The 26,633-nt window shown below is 46.3% G+C and overlaps 1 protein-coding gene across 2 annotated transcripts in view; it reads right to left on the bottom strand.

The window, feature by feature from the left end:
- FTO (FTO alpha-ketoglutarate dependent dioxygenase) overlaps window positions 1–26,633 on the bottom strand; it is a 387,882-nt gene that overhangs the window by 30,471 nt on the left and 330,778 nt on the right. Inside the window, exon 9 of one of the 2 annotated variants that reach the window (XM_042968315.1) lies at window positions 11,937–12,264. The exons of the other annotated variant lie outside the window; for it this stretch is intronic. Coding sequence (XP_042824249.1) covers window positions 12,258–12,264 — 7 coding nt within the window. The 3' untranslated portion in view covers window positions 11,937–12,257. Of the gene's footprint in view, window positions 1–11,936; window positions 12,265–26,633 lie in introns of those variants that run through there. 2 annotated transcript variants of the gene reach the window in all.

Raw genomic sequence — 26,633 nt, 5'->3', positions numbered from 1 at the left:
ACACTGTAAATACGCACAAGCCATCATAAAATCATCAAAACCCTGCCAGAGCTCACCACCTCCAGAGTATATAGATTATCAGGGAGAGGGATATTGATGTTAAGTCTGCTTATCTTGGAAGATTGTCATTAACTGTCCCAAGCCTGCACTCAGCCAGCCACCTGAGCTAGGGGAAGTCAGGGAACCTGGCTTCACACATTCTCGTGGCAGATTAGTGGGATTTGGAATGAGCAGTTTCATATGCATTTAATAGTGATCCCTTTCTGTTCACCTCTAGGATTCCTTAAAATATATTATTCCGAGGACTTAAATAAAAACAACAGAAACCGAGATTCTGTTGTCCTGCTTTCAAAAAATCATTTCATGTACAGAATAGATTTAGGAAAGCAGATTAATTTCTGTGAAAAATTTCATTTCTAACATGTCATAAAAAGACACAGGGGCCATGTGTATTAGAGGCATTCAGTAACATCACCTTTCATAAAAAGAAAAGCTTGTCAGCACAATCTTATTACGATGTCATGCATTGTTAAACTGGTAAAATATTTCTGTATATTCCAATTAGCACAACCATCTACTGGCACAGACATTACAGAGAAAACATTCTTCTTTAAAAAAAAAAAGTCCTTTCCACTGGGAACCAATCCTTTGTTTGACAATTCAGAGAGTGTTATTTAGAGATTTTAATTGCTCAGTTGATCTGTGGCTGGATCTCAATAATCAAAACAATAAAATTGTTGGTTTCTTTTTTTTGACAACTGTAATAAAATGCCAGTAGTGTCCTGGGATAGTTAACTCAAGCTGGATTGACACCGTCATATTCTTTTTCAATATCTTTTTTATCAGCGAAAAACTAGCTATTTCTTAAAAAGTAAAAAGTACCTTAATCACGTTGCCATTATCAAAGATATTCCAAGTATAACTTAACGTCCACATGAAACGTTCAATCTGGTTGTAAGAATCTAATCTGATTATCTGTGAAAAGGGTCGACAGTTCTTAATTAAAAAGAAAAAATTCTTCAAATCCATTAGAAAAAAAGCCAAACATTCCAATAAAAATGGGCCAAGCCACAGGCAAATATTTCACAAGAAACAGAAATAGATATTTAAATATGAGAAAATACCGCTACCTCAACAGTGATCAAAATGATGTCAATAAAATCAAGGAGACACTGTTCTCTTAATCTATGAAAATGAAGCAGTTCACACCCAGTTCGCACACACACACGCGTGCACACACACACACACACACACACACACACACACACAGTTTCCAATGCCGGCAAAGGTACGGGCATTTTGCTCATGGACTGCTGGGGGAGACTCATGGGTTTTGCTCATGGACTGCTGGGGGAGACTATAATTGGTTCAACCTTTTGGAAGAACGTTTTGGCAATACGTGTCAGAGGCCTTAAAAATGTGCATAGCCTTTGACCCAGTAATTCAATTTCTAGGAATTTATCCTAAGGTGATAAATATTCTCACGAAATTTTCAGACAAGGGGATTCATCCCAGCATTTTATACGACGTGGGGAAAAACAGACAGCCTAAGTGTCCAACAAGAGGAGAAAAATTAAATGAAGATGGCATATTTATACAAGTTTCTATTAACAATCACGTTCCCAGGGAATGTGTAAAGATATGAAAAACTGCTCATGATATAGTAAGTGAAAAGAGGCAGGTTATAAAATACTATGATTCTAATTTTGCTTTAAAAAGTATATGTGAGGGGCGCCTGGGTGGCGCAGTCGGTTAAGCGTCCGACTTCAGCCAGGTCACGATCTCGCGGTCTGTGAGTTCGAGCCCCGCATCGGGCTCTGGGCTGATGGCTCGGAGCCTGGAGCTTGTTTCCGATTCTGTGTCTCCCTCTCTCTCTGCCCCTCCCCAGTTCATGCTCTGTCTCTCTCTGTCCCAAAAATAAAAAATTAAAAAAAAAAAAAAAAAGTATATGTGAACATATGTGTGCACTGAAAAAACTTAGTACACTAGAATATTCTTAGTGGTTACCTTAAGGGGGTGGGATTATAGGAGCCTTCTCTTTTCTGTCTGATACCGCTCTGAATTTTCAAAAAATGATTTTAATTACCACAGACTGCAGCTTAACTTAAAACATACTCATTGGAGAAGCAAACTCAGACGTACTGAGCCTTACAAATGTTTCCTACTATCTTTTCTAACCAATTCACCTTATGGAAAGTACACGTAGATCTAAATAAGTTTCTTCTTCTTTTGGAGAAGAGTCTGGGAGATAGCTACATAATGACAGATTTTACAGAAATGTGGAAAGAAGACATTTACGAAAGTTTACAAGGGTAGAGCTGGCAGTTTGGATGGTTGGGTCCCTGGCCTGAGAAAACAGTTCGTTCGTTCTACAATGTTAACCCACTGGACAGAATGTAGGACACCCAAAACAGGCCATTTGGTGCCAAGGGAAACTGAACATTTGGGTTGGCAGGGACAACTGGCTATTAATAACAGTGGGTAGGAGACACCCAAATCAGCCATGCGTTTGCACTCCACTTTGATTTAAACGTTTTATAAATGCGGAAATTCTTCTTTTCAATACTCATTTTCAAAAAAAGAGTTCCTGCCAGCCACCGCCAGCTTTCCTACTCCCACCTTCTCATCCCCAACACCCACACTGGGGGACTTTCTGCTTCCTTTCTTGAGGACAAAGGAGCCACTGGCATGAGCTCGGGGACCACACACATTACTGCAAACCCGGGCCAAGTCTGACCGGGAAGCTGAAGACCGCTATGAGCTTGCTGAGGTGAGATGCTTCTAAGTCTTGGGAATTCTCACTCTGAGAGTAAAAAATGAACTCATCTGCTTCCGCAAGAGTCAGAGCAGAGACATCATGTTCTCTGACTTGACCTGCCTCGGGTCTAACCTCCCTGCTTCTACAGTTTTCCTTTTCTACTGGATTCCACTTGGGCAGAAAGGCATCCGGGCGCTTAAGAAAGCCATCTGCTCTGGCTTATTTGAAGGATGAAGGCATGGGGGGGTGCAACAGTACATGTACAAGAAGGAGAAAAAGGAATTTTCGGCAGGTCAGCAATTACTGATGTCCTGAGGGAGCAGCTCCCCCGTGCTGGGTGCTTTAACTCGTTTGTGAGTGCCTTATCGCCTCTGACTTTGAGTATCCTAGAACACCAAAGTCCTTCTATCCTCAAACCCCAGCCAGGGTGACTCTTGGTGACTGTCAATATTAAGGAATATTTCAAAACACCAGGTTTCAGAGCTAACTTCGCCACAGGCTTCTTCAGTTTGGAAACGAGGGGGTGATTTAGATCCACGACCAATGGCAGCACGTACAAAGGTGGCCAGCTCTTCCCTCCTAAGACAGGAAGCCCATCATGGCACCTGTCGCCGGTCTCGTGAGCAGGCTGATTCCCATGAGGGAGGGGGCACAAAGCTGTAGCCTGGGCAAAGGAAGATGGACAGCCTGTCTCGGAACCAAGCCTTGCATCTAGATTTCTGAGGCTGCTTTTGTCTCAAGGCTCAAGATTTCCAAATTCAGATGCAGAGCAGAATCCTGCAACCCCCCCCCCCACCCCGCGCCGACGCGAGCCACCCCATCTCTGCATACTGTTCACTAAGCGGCTGCGGTCTAAATAACTGGAGGGGATGCTTTATGCTTGGCCACCCCTCCAGCAGGAGACAACGGGCTTTCTCGTTGGTGTTCAGCAAACCCCACCGAGCCACCGCCGATGCCTCATTAGAACGCAAGACACTCCTGCCAGCCCTGGGCGCCGCATGCTAGCTGCCTGTGGTCTGCATCTGTAGTCATGACAGACGGCGGAGACTGTTGCCTTCCACTGACGACCAAGTACATGATCCACTGCAGCTAATCAATAGGATAATGGAATGAATCAATAGGAAAGATTTTTAGAAGGTCTTAATTAAAGAAACACTTGCAGATACAAATGATGTCTTCAATGTATTGATGGTGCCAAGGTGAAGGGTTAAACACAAACAAAACCATCAACTTTATTTTGCCAGCATGCCTTCCACAAGAGAACAACCCAGCAGCCTCCTGGCCCCGGGGTCGGCCCATTAATCAGTCCCTTGTCAATTCCATGGCCACACTGTATGGGAAAATTAGGCTATGATCAGAAATTTTCATTACGAAACAGCAGCTCAAACAACAACGAGAAATAGACCGTTGCGCCCCCTGTCTGGCTGTCCTTTGCCCTTCAAGTGGGAGCAGTGTTCCACACAAACACCAGTTCTGGAGGCAAACGTCCCTTCTGATGCGATGCACAGAAATTAGAATAATTAAAGAAAGCCTAAATTGATGGATCCCATTTAGGCAGGGGAATTCTCCAGCGAGCCTTCTGCTCAAACATGTTACATCAATATTTTTGATTCCCTCGATGGTCCTGCACTAGGTACTGGTTTAAAGAGACATCAATCTGTGATGTCAGCATTTATCTAATGAACCTTCAAAAATCAATGTCCAGGATGGCCTGTTACATGCAGGCACCCAATTTGTCCACTCTCCTAGCCTTACTGGCTCAACCTATGGCCATAATAACAGCAGACGTGGACTCAAGTGGTCAGGTGGGATGGGTAGGCCAGAAGAGGCTGAGATTACATAGCCGGTCTCCACCCAGGGGCACTCAGATGCGATACAGGGACGAAACAAGGAAGCCAAGATACCCTCCCGAACTTTCAAGGGGCCTCCTAGCTCCAGACATGCCCATCCGAAAACGATCTGCTTCTTCAACGTCACTCCCCCTCAAAACGTATCTTGCCCTCGCGTAGTTGCCTGACAGGATTTTGGTCGCCTTCCTGACAGCTATGGTAATTTCCTGCTTTTTGGGTTACTCGACTGGGATTCCCATTTAGCTCCACTCAACAGGAGGCCCATGCTTAGTTCTCTCCTTGTTAGTGTTTATGCTCAACTCATCCTCACCCTTCTGGTAAGAGGGCTCCTTGACACTGATATCTTGACACGCTCGCAGGCAGAAGAGAGGGCCTAAGTTTGTCTCACTTCTTTTTGCCTCTTTAAAATAAATTGGCCTGTACTGGCTGCCATGAGGCTGAGTTATTTCAAGTGCATAACTCAGGGTGACAGGTATGCCATTCACTATGCCAGTATTGGGTCTGCCTTCTAATCTCTGCTTTCATTCACGGTGGTTCTATCTCTCTTGACCGCAAGAGTCAGTCCTGGGAGCGGCGTGGGGCTCGGACAGTTGTAAGATGTGTTGTGTGGGCTGAATTAGCTGTTGTACAATTCCTGTCTATCTCACTGAATACAGCTTTCAGCGGCCCCTCGTGCCAAGTTTGAGTCCAATTAAACTACAATGAAAGGTACCATGATTTCATTTGCTTGGATTGTCACATTTCAGAAGTTCAGTAGCCTGCAAAATGTTCGCTGTCTCTCATTAAAGCCAGTCCCGGCAACTGTGTAAAGGCTCTAATTTAGCTGCTTTTTATACTCTGCTTTCAGCCCTGAAGATGGCTGCCTGCAGAGAAGAATCCTAACGCGACCCGAGATATCGGAAAGCGTTTCTGACCACACAAATGGAAAAGGCTCAAGAATAGCAAAACTGACTCTACAACAGAAATAAGGTAATATTCTAAAAGGCTCTTGTTAACTTTTTTCCGGCGTTGCTCCGGAAGAAGTCTTGCTGGAGGAAGGAGGGGTGTGTGTGCGTGTCTGTGCATGTGCCTGTGTTCGGGGGAGGCGTACGTCCTATGCTAAAGAATTATCAGTACGGTGATCCTATTTTCAGAACCATAATGAAAGCCCTGTACTTCTTTTCCTGATAGAAACATTTGTTTCTTCAAAAATCCGCACGCTATTAAGCCAAAATTTTCGTGTAGATGTGCACTTAAAAATGAATTGCCTTTAATCGAAGAGTGCTATATGAAATCAGGTTTGTCCTGGAAATCTGACATGGATTAGACACTGGATAGATCTTAATTGAGTCCCAGTTGGGCTTACAGAGAAAGAAAAAAATCACCATTCTGTGGACTGTGACTATGCTAATTCCCATTATGGCTCCGGTTTGATGAGGAAATTGCTATACAGATGCCAGCAATGTCAATTACCATTTACTTACTGTTTACAAGATGCCAGGCAGGATGTTATGAGCTTACATACACTGTGCCATTTAATCCTCTTGATAACCCATTTTCCAGACAAGCAGACTGAGGTACCGAGAAAGTTAAGTCACTTGCTTGTAAAGTCATGGCTGGTGAAAGAAAGAACTGAGAATCGAACCCGGGCCTGTCTGATTCCAAAGCCCTTCTTCCTAACCATTTGCACTCAGGTTTCGGTGGCGAAGGCTAGTGCAGTCCCCGGTGGCTTCACAAAATAAAAACTGGCAGGCACACCGCGACAGGGGCGATGTCTGTCCTGCTTCTCTCCGAGTCGAGATTAGCATGGCAGTGAGTCAATCTCCACCTCGGCCAATGCATTCACTTTGGAGGTCAGGGATCTTCTGGAGAATTCCAATCTGTCTACTAACTTTTCCATTTTCAAAAATAACGCTTGTGAATAGGGTTGTTTTTTTTTTTTTTTCCTAATTACAAAAGAAAATTTAGAGAATTGTGGAAATGCCCAAAGAAGACAAAATAAATAACCCACAACCCCACTACCCATATATAATCATTCTTGGTGCAGATTCTCTATTGCCCTTTTTTTTTTTTTTTTTTTTTGGCCTATAAAACTTAGGATTTCCAGTATTATTTGCTCTGAGCTTGGTGTTTTTCTCAATGAGTATGCAAATCCACCTAGACTACGTGTTGTGTCCTTCCTATGGATAAATGTGATTATGATCACTAGATTAGGTTGGCTGCTCCCTGAATGTTAAACCTCAGGTTCTTTTAAATGTGCTGTTGTCTCAACAGACTCCATGGAGGCAAAACATGGAACTTTTTTTAAGGCCCAGGTGCTGAGAACAGTCCCAGCTGGCTGAGAACCGGAGGTCAAAGAGGCCCTGGGTCTGGCTGAGTGTGTCAAACTCTGAATCCCAGAAGCTTAAAATGTAATCAGAGTTCCTCCTACCAGCTCAGGGACCCACAGATCTTCTAGTATTCCTTAAAAAAAAAAAAAAAAAAAAAAAAAAAGCCCAACATAAAACCGAAGAGATCAGTTTAATTATGTATGCGTAAGAAATAATCAAGATCAAAACATGCTTTCATTTTCTCGGGTAATTTTTTTTTCCTTCTTTGAAACACGTATGGTGGATATTCTTGCTCGGAAGATGGAAATGATACCTCAGCCCGCAGCAGTCAAGGGTTTACAGAACTAGGGCTGCTGCTCTTTGCCTGGCCCCGGGAAGGGTGTGATGAACACAATCTGAAATCAATATCAGGGAACAGTTACTGCATCTCAATATTATTTGCCGAGATGGGCCACTGGAAGAGGAGTGGGAGAAGAGAGATATATGTCAATAGCTTTCACGAAGCACTCCACGGCCATGCACAAAGGGAGGTCAAATAACTATCAGCCGACCAATCCCCATTGTAAGTAGTAAAAATGATAAAATCAATATTATTAAATAAAAAGTTAGCACTGCTATTGAACTCTCTCATGATCTTAGCAGCGCCTGGCTGAAAATGAAGGAGGCTATTTTCCAATCTCTTTAGGGGCAAATGTTTAGGATCATAAACATTTGCAAAATGTAGGGGCAGATAGATCTTTCTCACGTAGAAGCGGAGCTGCGGGGGCGTGTGAACAATGGGGCCAGGTAACTGTCACCTCGCTAGAAAACAATGATCTTTCCCACCCAGGTGAACAGATATTTTGAGGGCTGCCAAAGACTACATCATTTAGAGCTGGACTTTGCCCCTCTGTCCTTCAGGGGGACAGAGGTTGGGCTGGCTCAGGGCTTTCCAGGAAAAGAGAAAAGGTCCTATTTGCTGTCCTTTCCAATCCTGAGATTTGGAAATGCACCAGGGGGTAAAAAAAAAAAATCACGGGAGAGAAAAGAAAGAAAAAGAAAAGAAAAAAAAAAAAAAAAAGAAGGAAGAAAACAAGGGCATTTCAATAGCAGAGAATTGACCTATTCTTGTCAGCCCAGAGGACTGTGGGGAGGCTTCTCAGAGCCAAGAACGCGTTCTTTGCTGCTGGCGTTGGGTGGCTAATTGTGCAAGCAGAAGGTAGCATATAGCAGGTATTGAAAAAGATAAATTTAGAATAAAGATAGTCCAGCCAAAAATTCCTATGAAAGCAGCAAGCCCCAGTTATATCTGGAGGAGGAAGGAAAAAAAAAGAAGGATGTGTAAAACTGAGTGACAGCCCGTGGGCAAGACTGCATTTGCTGCTCTGACCTGCATTTAAACACAGAGCTGCTTAGCCTTTTGAACACCTAAAGTTGGCTCCCTTGTTTGCATTTCATAGAAACTACTATAGAAAGTAAACAAGAACCTTTGGTGAATTATTTAGCATACAAATAAACCAGCAAAGAAGGCTAAGTAGGCCTATATGAACTAACTGGATTGAAATATTCATCTGTAAATAACCCTCCAATCTGGTGCTTTCACGTACAAATACTACATGGAACATTAGACACAACTAGCTTCTAGGGATATTTAGGCTCACTAGAGAGCAATTTTTATGTCTACTGGCATCTGTGGGTAGTGATATGGACTGACTGTTAATATAACCAACATAAAATTTATGTGAGCACTCACTGAAATAGCAACACACTGTCAGACAGCTGGTGGCTGATGCAGAGCACATGCGGATTTTATATGCACTGCGTAAACTAACCTTTGCAATAAAGATTTAGCAGGTTTATTAGTTTAGGAAATCGCTATAATTAAGGATAATTCATAATGGCCGCTTATCCACTCTCCAGCAATAGCTAGCTTAATTTAGGCTCCATTTCTTGGAGCCATAAATAAGTGAGCTGCTATCTTCTGCACAGATGTGGCATTCAACCTGTTCGTGTTGGCTGGTTTTTGCTTGTGTTTTAATCAAAAGCATTAGTAGATAAGACTATAAAAAGCACCGGGTTTGAAATAAATTAGCAAGAAATGCATCGGCAAAGTCTTTTTTTTTTCAACTACCCCCCCCCACAAAAAAAAGAGAAAGAAAAAGAAAGTAACCTCTCCCTCCAGAGGTAGAACAATTAAAAATAAATAATCCTTTTAAATGTATTAAAGGAACTTTCATTTACAAACCCAAGGAGAGAGAATGTGACAGAGCAATAACATTAATGAAGGCCAAAGAAATACGAGGGTGACCTCTCTACAGTATTTCCATTTAACTGTGCATGTAATTAAAGGCTGACCTTTGCAGATGCACCACACGCTGACGTGTGGCAGCTTCCCCTGTGATCCAAGCACAGGCTTCGGGGACGGGAGGTTTTCAGAGCGCAGTCGCCTGCCTTCAGTGTCTGCTCTCTGTCCCCACTGACAGGGACACCTTGCCTGTTGGTCCTTAGCAACACCTGACACTCTTCTTCCGTACATCCACTCCATCTTTGTGATACAGCCTGTGCACCTGGCACACACTCAGGCCATGAGTCAGCAAAAGGCAAGGCATCCCAGAAGGTGGGTCTAGATCGTCAGCATCTCCGATGCCGGCTGGGTGGTGAGCATGCCCTACGTGTGGGGCCCTCTGCTAAGCCCTCCCTGGCCTGGTCCGAAGAGCCAGCCGAGGGAGACCTTCCCTTCTGGAGATCTCCCCCAGAAAGCTACAGCTGGCTGTCATGGGGATTTGGAGTCATATAAAGGGTGAGGCTATACAGAGACTTAAGAGTAGCTTTGTTCTTGAGATTTTCTTGACTGTGGAGTTAATCCTGGTGTAATGGAAAGGGTGTTGGTCTAAGAGTCGGAAGGTCTGGGCTACATTTCCCAGCTGTGTCACTCAACATCTGCTGTGACCCCAAGAGAACTAGTCAGCCTCCCTAAGCTTCAGCCTCCCCGCTTACAAAGTGGGACACCATCCCCTGTCCCATCTAGTGCACACGGACTGCTCTGAGGACTCAGGGACACGGTGCCCACAAAGTCTCCCGGGACAGCAAAACTGCCATGGTGAATTCTAGCCCAGCCACTTGGCGGGGGTTGGGGGGGGGGTTCTCCACCCCCGAGATCCCCCACTGCGAAATGGGGCCACTGCTATCTGCCAGTGAAGAAGATAAAGAGAAATAACGTGTGCAAAAGTGCTTCGTCCACTCGAAAGGGCGCTACCGGGTAAGTTACCTGAGCCAGGTGTCCTCCTGGGAGTTTCAAGCGCTGCTTGCTGCTGGCCCACGGGATGGGTTCCAAATACACCAAAGGTCCTCACAACCCCTCAGACCAGAGGCGGATGGTGAGAAGGACTGGCGGGGGGGGGGGGGGGAGGGGGGGAGGTGCTGAGGTAACGCCATGCGTTGATGGGCATGATGCCAAATGTGCTGGGAACATGAATTTTTAAAAATTGTTATCTCATTACCAAAATAATTTTTCCATCCCTGGGGGAGTATTAAAGGCAGCTCAGTTTTCTCTCTGAATAGTCTGACCCGGTGAACAAAGGGAGAGCCGGTGACAAGGATCAGTGAAACGCTACAGAAGACATTTCTCTCCCAAGGCACTCTCGTTGAGAAGGTGGGTTTGGTGCTGAGACGGAGGGAAGCGGCATCATGGGACATTTGTTTAATGGACAAGGGCTGGTGCGCAGGGAACTGACCACAAAGTTGGTCAGTGCTCGCGGAATGGCAGCAAATGAGCAGCCAAGGACGACGGAAAGAATAACTGTGACAAGTGTTAGCACATCTCAGCTCTCCCCGGCGTCGGTGCCCCTTGCCTGCGGTGACCCCCTCACATCGCGGCCAAGCCACGGGGTAGGTGGGCAGGAGCCGGGCACAGCCTGTGTGGATCAAAGTGAGGACATGTGCAGCCGGGCGAGGCCCTTGGCTCGCATCTTGTCGTAAAGGCCCTGGGAAGCGTTGTGACCTCAGCTCCCAAGTTAATAAAAACGGCCACAGAGCTCCGGTCAGCCACCTGAGCACCAGTCTCTGGCACGCTTACCTGTAGCCCCGTGGCGGCAAGTGGCTCGCCTCCCCCCCCCCCCCCGCCTTTTTGTTTTATCCCCACGCAGGCCTATTTAATCAGGTGTGCACTCGAGAGATTTATATCCCCTGGAGAAAGTGATCTTGGCAAAATAAAAATCTAATGCTGTGGGTTGTAAAATAGGGCTGGATCCAGAATGGGGTAGCAAGTGGGGTCAGGCAATGGGTTGGCCCTTCCCCATTCCAGCGTTCCGACTGAGAGTATTAGCCCGAAATGAGGAACATATTTATCAGGGAAATCTTTTATTCTTTTCAAATAGAGTTTCCTTTAGGAGTCAAAGTTCACAGGAACATTTACCTTGCTGGTGCACAAATTGACATATTTAATAAGGCTTCTGGAAATTCGGAATTTAAATCATGGTTAGAACGATAGGGTCAGACAGAACATGTCAAACCCAGAACCCAGGGTCAGAAAAAAAAAAAAAAAAAGGTTTTCATTATCGCCGAATTACTCTAAAACATTCTCAGCCTCCAAAAATTTGAAACTAAAATACGGTATCTTAAAACCAACAAACAGGCCCCAGGATTTTCTAAAGAGGCACAAAGTTGTGAGGACCTGCCTAGGCAGGGAAACACATGCTAAAGTACACAGCCCGCAAACAGAAGTCATGAGAGGAACAGGAGTTGTAAGAGTCTGAGCTACACAAAACCCCTTGCAGGAAACAGAGCTTCTCAAACACAAGTGCCCTGCGTTAAGATCCCAGAAGTAAAAATAAGCAGCTAAGTATGGTGGAGAGGGATTAAGTGCACATCTACCTATGACAAAGGCAGGTAGCAAAGGAACACGACAAGAGGACTCATTCGAGGAAAAAAAAAACAACTTAGCACTGTTATTTTTTTTTTAATTATTACATTAAAAACCGAACAAGGACTTGGTAGATGATTCTCCACACCCTGCATGGAGCCAGCTTATTAATGCTAACAATCGTGGTCACTGTTCTAGAACACATACTTCAGTATCGGTTTGCTTCCATTCCCACCTCCTACTAACATGCGCTTCAGACATAGGACCCATCGTGCAGAAACGTCTGGGTCCTCGATACATTTAGGCTTATCCCTCGGGCCAAAATATTCTTTGTAGGTTAAAGAAAGCAGAGAGTTCTAGATGGCTGTACAACATCTCAAGGCTTCTGTCCCAATCCCTGACAGGGACCGGAGGAGGCTTTACTCTTTGCCGTGATGCTTATTTTCACCTCGTATGTGTTCCATAACTTTCCAGGAATCTCCGAGAGCACAGCCAGGCATTCATGACCTTAAGAGTAATTAAAACAAAGCGTACTCTGCATGATATCAACAAGGAGATTCACGAGTGTAGAACACGGTGTTGTTTGGATCTGCGGCCCGGGTGGGAAAGGGCAGAGCCGCCTGGCACATGGCTCGTTTCTTCAAACGATGTCCCTCTGAATTTCTTTCCTTGAAGAAAAGCAGATTCCCAACCAGAAATAACAAACCTTTCCAACAGAAAAGATAAATACGAGGCCCCCTGCTTCCGTCTGCCCTTTGCCTGGTGCCTCTGACACTTAGGAGTAATATTTTGCTAACTATCAAAACTTGGATTCATTTCATTTGCAGATGGGGACCCCTATTGGTATGAAAAAAATCCCGGGGAAAATGGAAACGGAACGCAGCCTTCCGAACCAAACACCCTTGATCTTACCAATAAACACCCGCCATTCCATTTCACAAGGAAAAACCGAGTTGAAATCCTTTCCCCGCTCCTTCACCAACACCCACCCCCCCCCAGGAAAGCCTGAGCTCCCCCCCCCCCCCGGGAAGCCAGGTTCTGAAGATCCCCCCCTTCGCGCACCCCGTGGGGGCGCGCACGTGCACACGGCCGCTCTCCTCCAGCCGCCGGTGTCACTGGGGCTGTAGTCCATTTCTCTGCTGACACATCTCCGTGTTGGGCAGGGTTTCCAATCCTTCATGACTATCTATTTGTCACTGCAGGTGAGTGGTGGCACTCAGCCTGATCCCCAGCCACTTTCACAGTTACTTATCTGTCTTTATGGATTCATCCTGTGTGTCAAGCCAGCGCATAACAGCATTACTGTCAGGGTGACAAAACTGTCCCCAGAGTGCCACAAATGATTCTCTCTCCTTCTGGCTGCTAGCAGGGGAGACAGTGACACTGCCTCGCCTCCCTCATCCTTCTCCGGCCCCCAGCCCTCGTTCAGCACCTCCCCCTGCACAGAGAGCTGGTTCCTGATGGGTTCGGGAAGAGCAGCCTTGCAGGGTCTCTAAAAATGAAGAAGAAAAAGGGGGCAGGGCTGGAGCACGGCTCTTCCTGCGAGGCGCCCAAGCTCTTGTCGCCCGCTGCTCGGAGGTGAGGCACCCGAGTGTTTAACACCTATCACTGAGGCAGCCAGGGAGTAAGTCCTCCCTCTTTTCAACTCCCAAGGCCTGTCACTTTCCCACCCTCCCAAGCACACGCACGATCCACAGGGAAGGGACCGAAAAGGCCGTGAAGTGCCAAGCCCGTAAATCTGCAGGGCAATGGCCAGCTTTTAACGCTGTCATTTCCAGAGCAGAAATATTAACTGGAACTAATAATCAATATTGATTGCAAGGCTGCGCCGGGTTTGCCAAATGATCTGCAATCATTTTCATGAGCCGACGGCTTCAAAAACAACATTTCTTTTGTGTCTTAAATGGAGCCCCCCGTTCCATTTTCCTCCACAGGCTTCCTTCCAAATGTAATTCTGACAGCAACGCGGTGCCTGTGGCCATGTTACTTGGAAGGAAGGTTCCTGCGTTCCCTTTATTTTAATCCCACCACGGCATGCCGAAACTAACGCGGCAAAAGAAACACTGAATTTTTATTGCCACCAGAAACTTGCTTGAGGATCCCACGCTAAGGCATGCTAGTCCTAAACCAGGCCCGCAATCGCTCCCCTGGCCTGCCCGGAGTGACCTTCTAATGCCGCTCACGGTTTCACAGATCCCTCCAAAATCAAGGTCGGTGGAGCACAGCTCTGTTCACCAGGGCATCCGCGCTATATTTGGGGGCTTCAGTAAGTGTTAGGAAAAGAGATAGTCCACAAGACACTCTACTCACCAGGTGGGGTCGGGGATGAAGTCTGGTTGGAAGGCTTTGCTTTCCCTTTGAAAGGTCAACCGAGATACAAGTGCGCGCATGCACACACACACACACACGCACGCACACATAAACACGCGCCAGTTCAGGCGTGCCTCAAACTCCGCTTTGTTCTTATCCTGATGAGCACTCACTGTCTGAGTTTTTTTTAAATAGGTTCAATCTGATTTCTGACACTGGAAAAACAAACCTAAAAGCAATTTAGAAAACACCTGCCCGTGAAGTCAGATGGCAAAATATCTAAAGCTTCTCTCGAAATCTGTGACCTCAGAGGCTGACATGGTTTGATGGGAAATTTAATGTAATAGGCTGCGAAAGCCAAGAGGCCTGTTGTCAGCAATGAAGGCTGAAAGTTAGCAGAATTAATAACACTGTACAATGGAACAGCCCTCAAGGGACAAGGCTGCAGAACCAGGGCAGTGGGGGAAAAATGACTTTTGAAGTCATTTCACTATGACATTCTGTCATCACTGCTAAACGGAAATAAAAAATCGTCCGAATCACCGCATGTTTCTTTGTGTGTCCTTCCCTTATCTAATATAAAGTAATAACACCCCACCCAGGCTGGGAATGGACCCTCGAGGGATTCCGAGAGCTCCATTTTGAATCACTAAATGCAATAAGAATAAATGCAAGTGGGAGTCTGTTGAGCAGAGAGTGATGCCTGGTCTGTTGCCCATCGAAAGCCAATAAATCTCAATGCTTCAACAAGAGATGAAAATGGTTATCTCATCATTGCAGTGCCAGGGCGAAATTTTCTCTGCGCCAGAGTATTTTTATGGATGATTTATGTCTGGGAAGGATAGTTATTTAGCAAAATGGCAGATAATGATGAATAGAAAGTAAATATGAATAGCAGCAAGGGAGTGGTGTTTTGCCGCCGCGATAGACCAAACAAAATCCCTCCATAAAGTACATGCCACAGATAATTGCCGTTACACTGAAGCTAGAATCCCTATATGACTGAGAGTGAAATACAAATGAGCCCATCTGATTTAGTAAGTGATTGCTCTTTGTTGTTCTAGAATACATGCCCCAGGAGTCTGCTAATTTTTCTTGAAAGCATACTTGGTGTCTACGGAGTAGCAGTTACGAGCACAGGCTTTGCGCTGCATCGATGGATTCAAATTCCGACACAACTGCCTGGTTGTTAGACCTCAGGGAAGTTCCCGAACCTTCCCAAACCTCAGTTTCCCCATCTGTAAGACGAAGACGACAGTAGCGACCTCTTAGGTTGGCGGTTAAGGAGTAGGCGAGGGCCTCTGGCTTGAAGAGCCTGGCGTGATTCCTGGCACAGAATTAACACCATGTAAATACTAGCCATTACTATCAGTCAGGGACCAGCCAACCCAGGGAACTATATATTAATCTTTTAATTTTTATCCAGTCTTCTCCATCCACTGAATCTTTCAGCTGAGCCCAGAGTAAGATCTGAAAAGGGGAAGAGTTATAAGTGGAAATTTTGCAGTCTGGTTGGGTGAAGGTCAACATTCACCCAGTACATTGTGTGATCATCCCACCATCACCATCCTTAACTCTCAAGGCACAAGAAACGGTCACATTATCAAGCTGGAAGAGAAATAAGGAACAAAAGAAATTATTCATGGAGTTACAATGCAAAGAAGTCTATTTTAAAAATAAACAGAACTGAGTTTTTGGAGCCTCTGAATAAAAGATAAGTTGACTGCACACAGAATGTCAAAATGGAGGGGAAGGAAGGTATTTTTCCCCCCAACACTTTTTTTCTGTACTGAAGCACGACACAAAGGAAAAAAAAAAACTAATTATAGTTTTAAATGTCCAAAACGCCATGTCCACCAAAAGCCCGATGCTCATTAGTACTAGTAATTAACTTTACAACTGTCAACACAAACAGCACACAGGCTGACAGATAGAGAGTAGCTCGGAGGGTGCTAATAAATCCGGAAATAACAACTTGACATACAGATGCACAAAAGGATGCAGGTGATAAAGAAATGTTGACATCAAATCTAATTATCTTCGAAACGGCCAAGTACAGCACGAGCCACAGTTATTGCTGGTGATGAGCCCCACCGGAACGGCGCTTAACCACTGCCTGCAACCCAGCTTTTACAGCCCTTGTCAGAGCTGGTGAGGACAATATCAAACAGGAAATTATGAGTGCCATGACCCCTCCAAGTCAAAAATCCAGTGATGAATATGGGCTCAGCAAGGCATAGCAGATTACCCCCTCACGAGTTCTAAAGCTGGGATGATATATGACATTTTTATCAGGCACTTTCTCAGGAATGTCACCAAGAGGGAAAATAAAGGCCCATGCGCAGAGACTAGGTGAATTATGCAACTGTAATTGCCGATCATAACCTGATATGAGTTGAAATTGCTCTGTTTTCATATTGAGATAGCATAAAATTGTCGGGAAATGCAATGGCTCCTTAATGTGGGCTAGATGAGTCTAATATTCTGATCATTTTTCACTCGGCTTGCAAGGTAAATCGAGCTTCCTTCGCACAGCCACTGTGGCCCAGGGCAATCGAGGGGCCCAATTTTACACTTGAATTGAGCAAATATGTGTAAACCACGATTTTTCATATTTTCTGCATGCATAAGAAGATGAAACATCTTTATCATCGGTATTGTCTGGCTGAGCTTATACAAAATATTAGTTTATCTGTCCTACTTTGGTTCATTCCATAAGCGAGACACATAGATCTGAAGGAAGGCAATATCCCCACCCCCCCATATATAAAACAAGTCCATCTTTTATGCAGTGTCACCGCACAAGTTTTCCTATTCGGAACCAATGCCACCACCACAAAAGTCGACACAGTGGCAGCGCCACAAAGGAAGACATTTTTTCGAGGGGAGGAGAGGAGGCCAATCCAGGCGCTAAACGCAGCCAACTGTTCCGTCATTCTCCTGTTTGCGCACGGGAGCTGGGGGAAAGCCAAATAATCCCTGATGTCTCTGCTAGACTGTCTCCCTTTTCCCACTTAAATCAGTTACACCGGCAAGAGGCTGGTATCAGCATTTTATTGCTTTCCCGCTGCGGCCTGCGGCAAACGGAAAAACAACGTGTTGGCTTTCTTCCTCCTTGGAGTCAGCTCTAAACCTGGGAGCATCGTGACAGTGTTATTGGGGCTCTTGGGTGCCTGGTCCCGTTCCTTCTTGTTCCTGAGCCCCGTCCCCTAAAGGGTGGAGGACCCAGGCCCAAGCAGAGATGCTTCTTTGTTACAAAGTGGATTTCTCCCTCCATAACTTCTGCTTCTCATCCCCAGGGCCTAGGCAGCCACCCAAGGCCACCTGTGTCCGGGGCAAGCTCTAGTTCAGCCTGAAGTCTAGCCTAGAGGATGAGGTCCTGGAAATAGGTCTGTTAATGAATCAGTCTCTGCACACGCCATGATAGCAGGGTCCCTCTGAAGAGGGGTTCCTTCCACTGTGATTCGCGACTGACCGTCAATATGTATTAGCGCTTTACTGGCTGGCGTCTTTATCTTCTCGACATTCCTAGAAGCATTCCAACGCTAGGCCTAAGACATGACTCATCCCCCGGCCATGTTCAGCCTCAAGCCAGAGTGAAACCTGCATTTATGCAGCCAGCAAGTATACACAGCATTAAAATAATCTCGTGAGTTTTTCTGTTCTTTTGGAGACAATCAATCAGTTGGCTTTTAATCAAAGGACCCCTCGATGATAGGGTTGCTGCTAACAGAGAGGCTGCAGAGAAATAAAGAAAAGCACCACACTAAAAAGAGCCACTCAAATGGGAGTCAGATTCAGCAATGGGATGCTCATAGCCCAGGGCCAAGAACTTGAGATCACCTTCCCTCTTCTCTAATGGCCAACCAGTTCCATAATGAGTCAATGCGATATGGGGCAGTGCTGAATAAAGTGTCCTAGAACTGTCTGAAACTAAACGAAGCTAAGGTACAGTTAGAGAAAAAAGTGTTTTCTGTGACATACATATATATACTGGGATGCCAGGAGGCTGTGTAAAAGACTACTTTCTCAGTTTTAGGGCCCCCTCCCCACATTCTGGCTCCCTCCTTTGCACGCCCACTGCACTTACGTGAATGGCCCTTGAGCACTCTAAGTTCCTCAGAGGCAGGGACCTTGCCTTATTTGTCCTGGTATCCCCAGCATCTAGCATAATCCTTGGCAGAGCTGACATTCAACAAATACCTACTGAATAAAGTGATGCTTATGGTAATCAGCCATTACACTCGTCATTTATCGCTGTGCCATGAGTTACCCTCCAAATTAAGGACTTAAAATCATGAGGGTTATTATCTAGCAGTTTCTGGGGCTCGGGAATTTGGGGGTTGGGTGGCTCTTGGAAGGACACGAGTAACCTATCAGTTGGTGCTGCAGTCATCTGAGGCTGGAAGATATACTTCTAAGGTCACTGGTGTGGCCGTTGGCTGAAGGCCTCAGCGGCTTACCATGAGGCTTTTGGCACAGAACTGCTCACAACATGGCAACTGGCTTCCCTCAGAGTAAGTGGTCCAGAAAGAAAGAGATTGCAAGTAGCCACACTGCCTTTCACGAATTAATCCCCCCCCCCAACCTTGGTATGTCCATCAGAAGCAAGTCACCAAGTCTAGCCCATATTGAAAGGGAGGCTGTGAATTTCAAGGGGGTAGGGATCACTGGGGACCATCCCGGAGGCTAGTTGCCACAGCTAGATTCTAAGGGAACAAATTCAACCAACAATGACTGAGTTCCCGCTATGGAACAGACCCTGCGCTGAGTACCAGGGATGCAATGGTCTGTGGAAAGCAAGGTATGTGGCCCCTGAAGGTGGGGGCTACACCACTAGAGTATGAGAGCTCGGGGCGGGAATGCAGGAACACAGAGCACTCCTAGCTTAAGATACCTAAACTGGAACCGTAGGCCATTAGACAGAATTGTTATTATACGTGCCATTATTATGCACCAGCCACCATTTTTGGCTTTTCCCCAAATAATTATACATTGTCCTGAAAATACAGTGCTCTGTTGTGACGGTGAGCCCTTTATAGGTACGAGGCAAGAATCAGGGGTGGTTATCAGCTTCCTTTCTCCAACGAGGAACTTTGGGCCAGGAGGGCAAAGACTTTCTTGACTGCCACCTTCATTCTTCAGACAGAAAACAAGTCAGAGGTGGAGACAGAAAATCTGTTTTCTGGGCCCTGAAGATACCCTTCTAATCACTAAATAATGGGAACCTGAATTTTGCCCATAAATGACCTGAGCCAAACTAACCCAAAACAGAATCTTCCTGAGTAATTTATTTGCTATTTTGTATTTTCCTAATTTTTGTTTTTAAAGTAGTGGAAGATGGGAGCATAAGTTTTTCTGCTTCTGTGTTTCTTGTTTTGTTTTGTTTTTTAATCCCAAGAATCGACTCTTCTCTTCCTAGGGGATCTTTATTGAATTGCAACACACTCAATATTATTAAGAATTCTGATCAGAGGTAAACATGCAAAACACTCAGCCAAGGGGATTAAGACTCTTTGTTAGTGTTTACGTTATCTGTTTTTAATTCCTATATATCCTTTCTTTATCTCAGTGTTTCAACACTAATTGCAAAACAGCCCTCACTAACGGTAATGAGTCCCTGGACCTTTGCAGACCTCCAGACAGAGCTCGGTGCATAGATAAGGCAGCCCCTTAACAAGGCTCAGTATCTGGATCAAGGTCTTTTACTGCTTTTCCACTTTCTTTGGCTCATCTGGGCTTCCAGAGGCTAAACCAGCTCACTAAATCATGGAGTTCAGGGTGATATCTTAGTCAGCGGAGAGTCTAAACTCAGCTGAATCTATTGAAATGGATATGCTGTTCCCGGCTTATTCAAGATGCTTCCTTACTTGAAATGGAGCAAGGCTGAACATCAGTATATATAAGAGCGCCCATTCTACTCGGTTCCGCAAGCAGGGCTTCATGAAAACTGGGCCCTGTCCTCCAATTAATCCTGGTTCACTGGTATGAACTGACTAACACTAAATTAGGCTTGTTCTACAGGATTTCAACCATCAGACCCAACTCTGTTCTCCATCTTTTCCTTCCCTGAACGTTCATGCCGCGTTTCGGGTAATGTTCCCTGAGCTGTGCCTGCGTGGGAATCATAGTCAGGCGTCAAAGAAAGAGAACGAGCTCTTCTATCAGTGGGGTTGGTTCAATTGCCACTTACTTTATTTAGCGAGAGAGAAGGTACATTCTGTCTTCTCTTTCCCTTATCCCCAATTTTCCACTCAGCCGTCTCTACGATTACAAATATCTTTTACTCTTTTTTCATTACCGACTCACCTCCATATTGAAATGGTTACCTATTTCATCTTCCTGTCTGGTCTCTTCCTGTAGCCCCCTTCCAGAGACTTAATTCAGAGACTGTTGCTAAGCAACTATACATCATAGCAGCCACTCGCCGATCACTAATTGTCCTCAGCACTTTAGCCTTACAAATCCGGACAGCCTGCAACAATGGCCAGGAGTTTCCGTGGCCAAAAACATACCCAGGGGTTTCTTAGCCCAGTATGGACAGAGGCACCAATGACCAGGTACCGCCGTCACAGCAGTCACCAAGACCTCCGGTCCGATGCCTACCGAACCGCACCGTTGTAAACCCATCAGCCGGGCACCGTTCTCCGGTCATGCTCAGGAAATGAAACCGGAGGTGAGGCTGGAAATATCTGAACACACGCACTGATGAAAATGTGGACGCCGACATTTCACACACATTCACCTTCCTCCCTGCTGGCCACCCCATTTCTATCGTCTCTGGTTGAATGGAGGATCTATTAGTAATCAAATTTCAGCCTCAATTTTATGGTGAGTGTAATGGAGTTAATTTCTCTAATGCTAGCAGTTCATGGAAAAGGTCTCTTGTGGCAGCACAGGCCTGGGATCCGCAGCAGCTGTCAAAGATGCCGCTAAGGAATTCTTTATTAGCTAAGATGCAACCAGGCAGAAAACTCATTACACAGTGCTAAATATACTTAATCACATCTATTAGAGAAAAATGAACTTGATAATTACAACAAATAACTAAACTGTAGAAAGTGTTCAAGGGAAAAAAAAAAAAAAAAAAACAACAACCCACACCAGGATCTAAGTATACAGGGAATGTGAGCCGCTCAAGAGTCAAGGCGAACTAAGAACGTGAGGCTTTGTGCGGAAGGAGAAGCCCAGTCTCCAGGTAGGTGGGGCTGATTTAAGTTGCTCAAGAAAATGACACATTTACATTTCAAAAGTGCCCTTGTTTATTTAGTATATGTAAAATTTTAATTAGAAAGGAATCCTCAGAGGGTAGATGCTTTGTTTGTAGACTGGTTCTTGGTGCGGGTGGGGAGGGGTAGGGGTGTTGTAAGGGAGCCCAGGGTAAACACTCGGTTTGACAAATAGAGATCTATAATAGCTCGGTGACACGTAGGACTTCCCTGGAGCCTAACAAATGTTGAGAGTCAAATTTGTCTTTTTTGTCTATCTCAGAATGGAAGTCCCTGAGGTGGTGGGGGGCGGGGGGGGGGGGAACCTCCACCATCCCCGACTGAGGAATATACATGAGAAGCCCCACAGTGAATGTCCCCTATCAGTTCTTCCCTGCCTGACCTCACTCAGGAAAAGTCACTACCGACAGAGGCAGTGCTGGGCACTTCCGCTTCTGGTAGCCCACAGGAAGAACCAAGATGGCTCTGAGGTGAGACCCAACAGGAGGCCATCTCTGGAGACCAGGAGAAGGGGACACCTGATCACGGTTAACCATGAGGAGCGAGATCAGGCTTCTGGGAGAGAAAAATAGAGGGTGGGCAGAGGTGAGACGCAACAGAATAAATGCTGAAAGACAGGAGATGCCATCCTGCCGTAGAGCTCAGGGGAGCCCCAAGAAGTTGTGACAAGCAAGGGCCAAAGCAGGCCGAAAGCGAGCCTGGAGGAGTCCTGACTGGCTGGCAACTCCTCTCTGCAGAGAGGAAGGATGGGCACCGTTTTTAAGCATGGGAGTGGCGGGACGGTTTCATCTCTCTCGAGTGGGCTGAACAAAAATATGCTGCCGCTACCTTTGACCTCTGACGGCGGCAGCAGGAGAGGCCCCCCGACCCTCAACACTGGGCAAAGCAAAAGTCAAGCCTATACCTCCACACGAATAACTTTCCTCTTACTCCTCATATTTAAAGGGAATGAAAACAGAAGCACTAAATGTGATTCTCCCCCATCCCCAACACTCAAGTTTCCTGGTCAAAGAGTCGGGGGGAATGGCCTTTGGCATAAGTGAGGGACATTCTTGTTCTGTCACCAACTCAGTCTGTAACCTTGTCCTAGTTTCCCGCCAGGAAACCCCTCCTTCCCAGACAAAGCGTAGAGGGTTCTGGCACGATCCACGCTAGCCCTGGTAGTACCCCACTCCCCGGGCTACCATCAAGGCAGGTGAGCCCCTGTGCTGGGAACGCCAGGGCAGGGCTGCTCGCTTCTCCCCACGTGATGTGAACGCAGAAGGACAGAGCCTTGAGAGTTGCTGGCAGCCATCTTGTGGCCCAGTGAGGAGAGTCTACGGGGGACTCACGAAGGCGGTCGCCTCAGCACGTGGAGCAAAAAGACACAGGTCACAGCCACCTCATTTGAACCCAAGATCACACTGCGCTAAAGCCAGATCTTCTTGTCCTTTTCTTTTTTTTTTTTTTAATTTTTTTCAACGTTTTTTATTTATTTTTGGGACAGAGAGAGACAGACAGAGCATGAACGGGGGAGGGGCAGAGAGAGGGAGACACAGAATCGGAAACAGGCTCCAGGCTCTGAGCCATCAGCCCAGAGCCCGATGCGGGGCTCGAACTCACGGACCGCGAGATGGTGACCTGGCTGAAGTCGGACGCTTAACCGACTGCGCCACCCAGGCGCCCCTTCTTGTCCTTTTCTAACACGTGAGCCAAGGAGTCATTTTCTCCACTACTTTCCCCCACATCCCAGCCGGGCTCTTCCCCCCATCTCAACTGAAGGAATCCTAACTGATGGAGCGTCCCACGTCCCCTCTCGACCACAATGCTTCGCATGGACTCAGCCTGCCCCTGAAAGGCCAAGTGACTTAAGAGGAAATGACCTAAGCCAGGTGACCGTTGATGGTGTTTAGGGCCTACATCCTGCAGCCCAGACCCCCCCCGGGAATGGGCATTTCTGAACCTGGGCCACAGTGCGGAGGATCACTGGATCACGGGCACTGGCTCTCGGGGCCAGGTACAGAGATCAGAGGACGCGGGCGGCGTATCGGCCCAAACCCGCCATCCAGCTGCACTGTGTTTCATCACGTATCAATTTTTACTGAAAAGAAAACCATACAAATTTAATCAGCTCTTCATATGGGAATATTTAACTTTTTTTCCCCTGGAGTTGTTTGATATTATTGTTTTCAGAGTCAGGATTAAAAAAAAAAAAAAAGTCAAGATGTGTGATAGTGGTGGACACAGAAAAGCATCCATTTCTGGCAAGAATGCAAGTCTCATTTCCAGTAGACTCAAGGCTTAAATGCACTGGCGTCTCCGTCAATTGCCTGGCTCAATGAAGAACATATTACATGCCCATAACCATGAAGTATAAGACGAGAATGATCCATCCCTGCACAGCCCTCACCCGCACTCAAGGCAGAATGCCATTATCGGTGAGAATAATACGATCTCAGGAAAGTTGCCGTTGCCCACAAGCCTAGGGAGTGTTCTGTTTTGGCATCCGAATCTCTGAGGCTTCCACTTGCTCCTCTGCCCTTCAAAGATGTTATCAAACAACTCCGTTCCAGAGCTTTTAATCTCTGAAAACCTATAACGTGGAACTCTCTTACATATACACCTATTAAAGGACTATGTTCTCTCTCAGTAGTCATAAAGTGTAAAACACCTCTTAAAAAGCGACTTCCTTTGTTTCCCAGCCAAGGGCACAGGAGACAAAAGAGGCTGCCCTTTAAATATAATTTTAAAACACCGTGTTAAATAAAATGAAGTGTTGATATACAAAGTGATTTAAAAACGAGGGCTGCTTTTGAGATCATGGGCGTTTTGAAGCGCAAAAAGTGACGTAAGCTGCAGGCCAGAGCCAAGAATTTCCCATCTCAGAGATGGGTCATCAGGAGCCCGGGAGTGAGGAAAGCGTAGCGCGTTGTCACCAGCTGCACTGAGAAGACCCGCCAGTGTGAAGGCCACACATCGCTGGTGCCATTCGTGGGGGTGGGGGCAGGTCAACCGTAAAGCGTGGCCCGACCCCAGACCAGGACAACTGTCCAAAGCACAGTCTCAAATCCTTACAAACTTCTACCCCTGAGCAACCCGTAAAGTAATAACGGGTACCGGCTGTGCAGCTATGAGAGCGCCAATCCACATCCCGATGAATTTTCTCGGCGCGATTCCGCTCTATGGTGGAGGAATGGGGCCACTTACTAAGGGCCATGGTGTCTGCTGGGTGGGCAGGGGTAATCGGGCAGGCTCCTGGAGACCTCTTCTGGCCATCACCATGTTACGAACACTTGCCTCTCCCCTCGAAGGAAGAGAGAGGGTGGAAACTGTTGGCAACTGAGGAGATTACAGGCCTCTTCCTGAGACAGGGGCTTTCTGCAACCCAAGGCACAGACAACTTTATGTTGATGTTATGGATAATGTTTTTTTTTTTTTTTTTTGAAGAGGAAAAAGAAATCCCACTTCTATTATGCAATCAGGAAATTGAAGATGCCTATCTCCAGATAACCAACTGGCTGTGGTAGGATTTCAGTTGGAAACTTTCACGGAGAATGTTTTCCTACTGTCGGTTCTGGTGTTTCTGTCACTTCACATTGACTTTTTTTTGCTCTCTGTAGCAAATAAATCAGAAAGTTAATAGTTATGTTGATTTGTTGGAGCCTTTCTCCCACCCCCTTCCTCTAAAAAAATAAAGAGAAGAAAAGAATAGCTTTAGAGGGGGGAAATACTGATCCCAGCGTGTTAACAACTCCATCGCGGTTTCGGGCTGTGGTGATGCCAACTGTCTAGTAAAAAGAGAAATTCCACTGTAGCAGAAGTAATAAAATCTTCTTTTAAAGCACAAATACCACGCAGGGAGGAAACGTAAACCCTTGCATTGGGACAAGGAAGGTGGGGGGGGTGGTATGGAGTAAAATATGGGCTGGAACATAGAGGATTTGCGGTAACCACACTACTTTGGATAATCTTTCACCAAAAGCAGCTGTTTCCATGACCCAGAACCTTCTCTTTCTCTTAATCCATCACCTAAAGGATTGCAGAGAGATGTAAGCTATTATCGGAGGCTACCTTCATTGTTATTCATATGGCAAAATATTTATCACCCACTGTTTTTTCAAAGAAGCTCATCCCAGAGATGGATAGTCAGAAGATTCCCATCAGCATAGCAACGTGCTTACGGCAAGCCAAATGTGGCTGCTCTGGGAGGGAGACAGGTAGGTACGGAGAGGAAACTTGTGTTCATATTCATATCCACCAGTACGCTGTTGTCCCTCCCAAATCAGAGAGAGCTGGGCATTTAACATCCGAGTCCTCTATCTGGATTTCTAGGTCTCATAATTGACAAATAATGGACTTTCCTTAAAATCAGGGTCAAAGCTCCCCAAATTACCACCCTTGGTGATGAACACACTGGGCCAACTGTTCCCCAGGCAGCCGGGAGGAATCCTGTCTGCCCCACAGGCCCCCGCTCAGTTACTCCAACAAAAGGCAGCAGTTGAATGTAGAGAAAAAGTCAAGTGAAAAGAGTGAGGATCCTGTGACATGGGGCATTCACCAGCCAGATTGTTTTCACACAATCACTCAATATCTCTGATGATGGCCAGACTTGGAAGGGGGATCCGCTTGCCAGGTATCGCTTGGACGTTGAGAGCCAGCAAGCTGGAGGCAGAAGGCAAAGCCAAATTCCTGTTTCCTAATTCAGGCTCTCCATTAAAACACCCACCTCCTTGATGCGCAGCAGAACCCCAGGAAAAGCCCCCCCACCCAGCGCCCTGCCCCCGCCCCCAGGACAGCTTGCAGTTTCTACCCCTCCTCCCCCACCGAGGGCCCCCCCCCTCCCCTTTTCCTAAAATTCTGTCTGAGGAAACAGAGGGGCAGCTCCTGGGGAGGTAAAACGCGGTAGCAGCAGCTGCCCCAGCCACCACCTTAACACTTTAATGAATTAAATGCAAAGACACAAAGGCATGTATTTCATTTCATCTGGTGGCACCGCCAGCCCTCCCGCTGCACGGGCTGTGTGTAAACACTGCACTCCCCCCCACCCCCCCCCCCTTCACCACACTTTGGATTTAATTGTATTCCTAATTGAAAATGAAAATTAATTTGCTTTTGATCAATTCCAGGTGGTAGATCCGCCTGCAACGGCAGCAGAGCCTTCGCTCTCCGACTGACCACACGCACGTGCCCATAAACACCAACAGGCGGCACCGGTGGAAGCAGGCCGCCGTCTCTTCCGGCGCAAAGCCCCTCCGGTGTCTCGTGTCCCCGCCCCGCGCTGATCGGCAGTGTTCAATTTTTAATAAAAGAGTTACACAAGCGACGATACTTGTGGAAAGAGGCCGCTGACGGACTGGC

Source organism: Panthera tigris, chromosome E2 (assembly GCF_018350195.1).
Source record: "Panthera tigris isolate Pti1 chromosome E2, P.tigris_Pti1_mat1.1, whole genome shotgun sequence".
NCBI lineage: Eukaryota > Metazoa > Chordata > Mammalia > Carnivora > Felidae > Panthera > Panthera tigris.
This window is presented reverse-complemented; position numbering and strand designations above follow the sequence as displayed.